The 5,222-nt window shown below is 45.1% G+C and overlaps 1 protein-coding gene across 1 annotated transcript in view; it reads left to right on the forward strand.

The window, feature by feature from the left end:
- The first annotated feature begins 3,947 nt into the window (after positions 1 to 3,947).
- Positions 3,948 to 5,222, forward strand: part of HCRTR2 (hypocretin receptor 2) — a 59,908-nt gene continuing 58,633 nt past the window's right edge. The window contains exon 1 of the mRNA XM_019537547.1: positions 3,948 to 4,223. Within this exon, the coding sequence (XP_019393092.1) occupies positions 3,995 to 4,223 (229 nt within the window). The 5' untranslated portion in view covers positions 3,948 to 3,994. The remainder of the gene's footprint in view (positions 4,224 to 5,222) is intronic.

Genomic DNA, 5,222 nt, shown 5'->3' on the forward strand with positions numbered 1-5,222 from the left:
GTTAATCCAGTAGGCATGCTGAGCCACAGATAAATCACACATTAAATTTAATACCAAGCCTAGCTCAGCACCCACTTTTATTTAAAATTTAGCCAGTGAGTATCCAAAAACACTTTGGTGTTTCTGACACTCCATTAGTGTCTACCCTTGTCTTTCAGATCCAAGAATCTTTCTTTCAGTGAAGCCACCAATTTGACCTTCATATACAGAAAGTCCCTTCTGACCTCAGGCTGGAAAGAAAACAAGGCAAATGCATTGCAGGTCATAACCACAATTCTATCATGGATAATTGCACTGTTGTGCTTAGAACTGCAGCTAGAAAGAGAGACTCTTATGCTCCTTCTCCAAACTCCCCATGAAGCCCTCCTATTTCTTCATTTGCATGTGAGAATGTTCCTCAGGCAGAATCTAAAACATGTGGGAAAATCTTTGTCCTAATAGAAAAGTAAAATAAAAACTGTTTGGGTTTTTTTATGACATTTTTACTTTGTCATAGAAACAAAAATGTTGAGTCTAAAAAACGTTTCTTGTTCAAAGGCTGTCTCTGTATCTTGTGAAAGATGCATTTAATTTATACTAAGACCCCTTTCTCCTGTGTAACTGAGGTGACTTCAAGCACCCTAGGAATCCCTAGGCATGAAGCATCTGGAGGAACACCTGAGTACATAAAATAATATGGATTATGAAGCAGCCAACCTACTCTTTACACACAGCACCATGTTCATATGTTCCAAATAGAACATTTCAAATGTTAGCTTTTGAAAAACAATGTTTGACTTTCCATCCCTATTTCTTTATGATTCTCTGAGCCTAAGTCAACCATCCACCATAGAGCTTTGCTGCCTGCCCAAGTAGTTCAGTACGGACACTTGTTACCAGGTCAGATTATCATCAGCAGGTGTTTAAAGTAAGCACATAGGATTGATTTATTCTGGGATAAGTCAGGAAGTAAGTTGAACAGGTTTTCCATGAGTTTGATGTTGGCAGTCCCAAGAAAGTGAACTCCATGAGACTGCCAAGGGGAGTTTTTGACTCTGCACCTGTCACAGCCTAAATGGATGCACTCTCATTCTAAACAGCCACCCAAAAGCTTCACTCTTTCTAGTATCTGTGGTCATTGCTGAAATGAAAACATTTCTTAGATGGATGGGTAAGTTGCCCTGTTTCTTATTTTTCATAGATAATTGCTTCAGGCAAAAAAAGACAACAGAAAAATGTGCTCTGTCTATGGGTTTGTGTGAAAGAATGGTGCATGAAGCTTGGTACAACTGTTTGCATAATATTAACTGGTGATTTTCTCTGTTTTTCCTATTTCTTGCTTCTCAATGACAGATCTGGGGTTTAAGAGGGCTAAGGAAATCGGGGTCACATGACAGATGGGAAGCAATAAAGAAACATTGGGGAAAGTATTGGGCAAGGGATTATAAAAAAGGAAATACCAGTTAGGTAGTTAGCTGGCCATGATTGGGAAAACTGAATTATGGTCAGAGAAGGTATGTGTGGACTGATACAGATAATATAACAGTGGGGTGGAATGGGTGGTAAATGGTGCTCAAATATTTTTGTTTATGGGATTCATCTCCATAGTTCCAAAGAAGTTGGAATGCAGAGAAGGTGGAGAATAGTAATAGTGGGGCTTGTGGAAGATCAAGAGAAGAAACACAAATCTGAATAAATTAGTGAATTGCCCACACAGGCATAAAGTAGGAGAGTGCAGTAGGTGGGTTGAAGAGAGAATGATGTAAATGAGGGGCATGACTAAGGCCTTCCTTAGAAGGGAAGTATTTGGTGTTCAGGATTTTCCCATTTCCACTATCTAAAGATTTTATACATAGAAAAAAACACTATTTATGTGCTAGAGTAGTTACAACATTTTGCTGTGCTAGAGTAATCCAGCCTATATTTGGTTGAAGTTACAGGGAAAGTGCACAAATTAGACATGAGGTTTCCTATCCATGCTTTTATTTTCCAAAAAAATGATGAGACCCTAAAAAACTGGGGAGAGAGGCTTGAGAAACTGGTGATCAGGCACTATCTAGAAACTTAGACTTAATATTCTCTTCCTTCCTTTGCAATGTTGAGTCTCTAAAGAGATAGCCACATCATGTTCCCAGCACCCTCAGGAAGGGATTGCTTGAGTGTATGTCACCCCTGCTTCTGCTTGTACACATTAAGCCTGGAAATGTGGTGATGAAGCTACTATGGGAGCATCCCACAACCAGTCTGGAAACAGAGGTCTTGAGAGTAGCTTAGGAGGACACACACATTTTGGAGGGGAGGAGGAGAGTGGCAAGTGTAAACAAGAGCAAATGGGTATGACTGTCCCTCAAAACACTTGGGAAGTGATATAAATATTTGTTTAATCTCTTTCAGTGTTTTAGATGTGGAGAGATTATTATAGAGCGAGTTAGTGGCAACTCCTGTACTTAAGTTGTCTAATACTTTCATTATAAAGGATTCTTGCTAAACTCTCACTGAGAAGCTGTCACATGTCCATTGTTAATTTGATCTTTAATAAGAATGCGTACAAGTTCAAGAAATGCCTTTTCTTTATCACATGAACTTCCATTCATACTTGGCTTAGTTCCAATCACCATTTCCATTCTGTCACTTGCATTCCTCTGGAAAATTTTGGTAGACTGCCAGATTAGTAACAAATCACACAGACATCCTGAGGCTGGGCTAGTGCCATTGCCGGAGCAGCTACTGTTCTGGGAATGCCTTGGAGCTGCCATACTGTATGTGTTATGATATTGTCTTTAACTACACAACGACCTTTCTCTTCTCCCTCTCCCCCTACAATCCACCTAACTCTTGAAGTGTTTGGGATGGACACAGAAGGGGGCAGAGTCATGACTGTACAGTAAATGTCTATCGGGTACTCCTTAACCGTAAATGGTTGGACATTGTGACCTTATTTTATCAACCTGTTTTATATCTTCTGTGGTTATTAGTATCCTCTATAGGACTTCTTGCACTTACCTCTGAAAAAGCTGGGGTCCATATGTGTACAGGCATGTATACACACACACACACACACACACACACACGCACACACACACACACACGCTATTGTTCTATGACAATCCTTATGTTTCATCATAGCTTGGGTGCAAAGCAAAGATCTGAGAGCTGTGTTCCTTCAGAACTCCAAGGTAGCTAACTGCTCTCCTCTGCTCTAAAAAGGGAGCAGAGGAAAGGGTGCTGCACACCTGCTTTTGCCACTTACGGGGGGCATGGGGAACTGTAGGTAAGCAACTTCTTAGCCCCTAATTTCAAAACCTTCCTTCCTGCTATATCTCCTTTGCACGTGCCATTCATTGTTGCCCTTCTTTCTTGTCCAAACAGGGTTGAAATGGGACTGGAAGCACATGAGGGGAGGGAGGACAAACTACAAGGGACACTGAAGCTGTGGGGAGCGGGCAGCTGCAAAAGGCAGCAGCTGGGGGCAGGATCTATTGAGCCAGCAGCTGAGGAAGGTCGTGCTGGCTTGTCAAGGGCAGGTGTGAGCTCTCGTCTAGGTCTCCAGATGTAAATGAAACATTGCATAAGCCCCAGCGCATGCACGCAGGCAGGGACAGGTACACTCTGGCTGGCGGATTAGATCCCAGATGGCCCCTCCCTTGTTAAGCAAACTGCCCACACCTCCTCCTCCCCCCAGCCCCCAAGGCTTTGCTGTACATTGCAGACTCTGTGCCAAAATGAGGCATTTGTAAGCATGTGCCGTCCCTGCTTCTGTGTCACTGCAGCCTCTGATGCCGAGTCCTCACTCCCTCTCGCAGTGCTGCTGTGCGTGTACCTTTGCTGGGAAATGCTGCAAAGGTAGTGCGAGAAGTGGCCGAGTGGGAGCCTCGGTCGGTATTGGCTCTATAACTTTCCGCGTCATTTTCCCCTTTTCTCCCCACACCCTGGTTTACACGGGAAGTCACAAGTCTAAATGGATGAGCTCGAAAGAGGCTTGAGGTTTTGATTCAGACCCTGATCGCAACCAGGGATGTCCGGGACCCAACTGGGTGATGATTCCCCTTCTTGTAGAAACTGGTCATCTATTCCAGAGCTGAATGAAACTCAGGAGCCTTTTTTAACTCCCTCTACTGACTACGATGATGAGGAATTTCTGCGATACCTTTGGAAGGAATATTTGCACCCCAGAGAATATGAATGGGTCCTGATCGCTGGGTACATAATTGTGTTCTTTGTGGCTCTCATCGGGAACGTCCTGGGTGAGTATCAGCCCCCCGCGCTCTGCTCCCGGGAGTTAGCATCTAAACCCATTAGCGATTTGCTTGAACTGCGGCTCGAGCGCACGGTTGCCAGAGGGGCAGCATTTAAGAGCAGCGGTGAAGTGCAAAAGTTGGAGGGAGACAAAGGCTTACGATCGTTGTGTATGTGTTTGGGACGCTTGGATGGCCTTTTAAAAAATTCATGTATGTGTTTGTTTGCCTTGCCTATCTGAGCTGAGAAGTGCTCCCTCTCGGTGCTATTTTTATCGATACTCCGCCGGGCTCCATCAGGTCCTATCGCATTTCATGAGTGTTTTGCTTTGAACAGCAACCTTTAGGCTGCCCAGGGTTTTGTTTATGGTCGGGGGGCGGGGGGTGTTTTTTTCTTTTCTTTTCTTTTTTAATTCTTTTACCTGTTTGCTACCCACAATTAGCTGGCATCTGCGTGCGCAAGCAGAGCTCACGCGGGAAGCTCCGCGCGGGGAAAGGCCTCTGTCCACCGGGTCGAGGTGCTGAAACCCCCGGCCCCGTCCATCCCCGGCCTTTCCGGAGCGCCGCTCTCGTGCGGGCGGCAGCTCCGTGTCTCGGCGCCTGGCGGTGATGGTGCCTTTTCATTGAGAGATTCATTCAGGCTTTGGCTCTGACATTTGGAAAATAGCAGCAGTGTCACGCCTCACCTGAGGGCACTGCAATATGCGACCCCCTCCCCCCCACATTCCCCCACCGGCCCTTTTTGGGGTGCCTACAGGTTGAAACCCATCCTTTTCTGTGCTTGCTTGATTTTTCTTTATATATATATTATTATTATTATTATTATTATTTTTTCCCGGCATAGGATGAATGGTAGGCTCCGTGGGTGGAACTGTGGAGAGGGGGGCGGAGGGACCTGTCTCACTCCCAACTTTCATTGAGGGAAGGAGAGGAGGCGAGGCAGCCTCTTTGTGCCAGTCTCTCCGCCCCCTCCCCACTTTCATTCATGGGTGAAGGAGGAGGAGGGGG

This window comes from Crocodylus porosus, unplaced genomic scaffold (genome assembly GCF_001723895.1).
Source record: "Crocodylus porosus isolate Cpor-Errol unplaced genomic scaffold, CroPor_comp1, whole genome shotgun sequence".
In the NCBI taxonomy this organism is placed as follows: Eukaryota; Metazoa; Chordata; order Crocodylia; family Crocodylidae; genus Crocodylus; species Crocodylus porosus.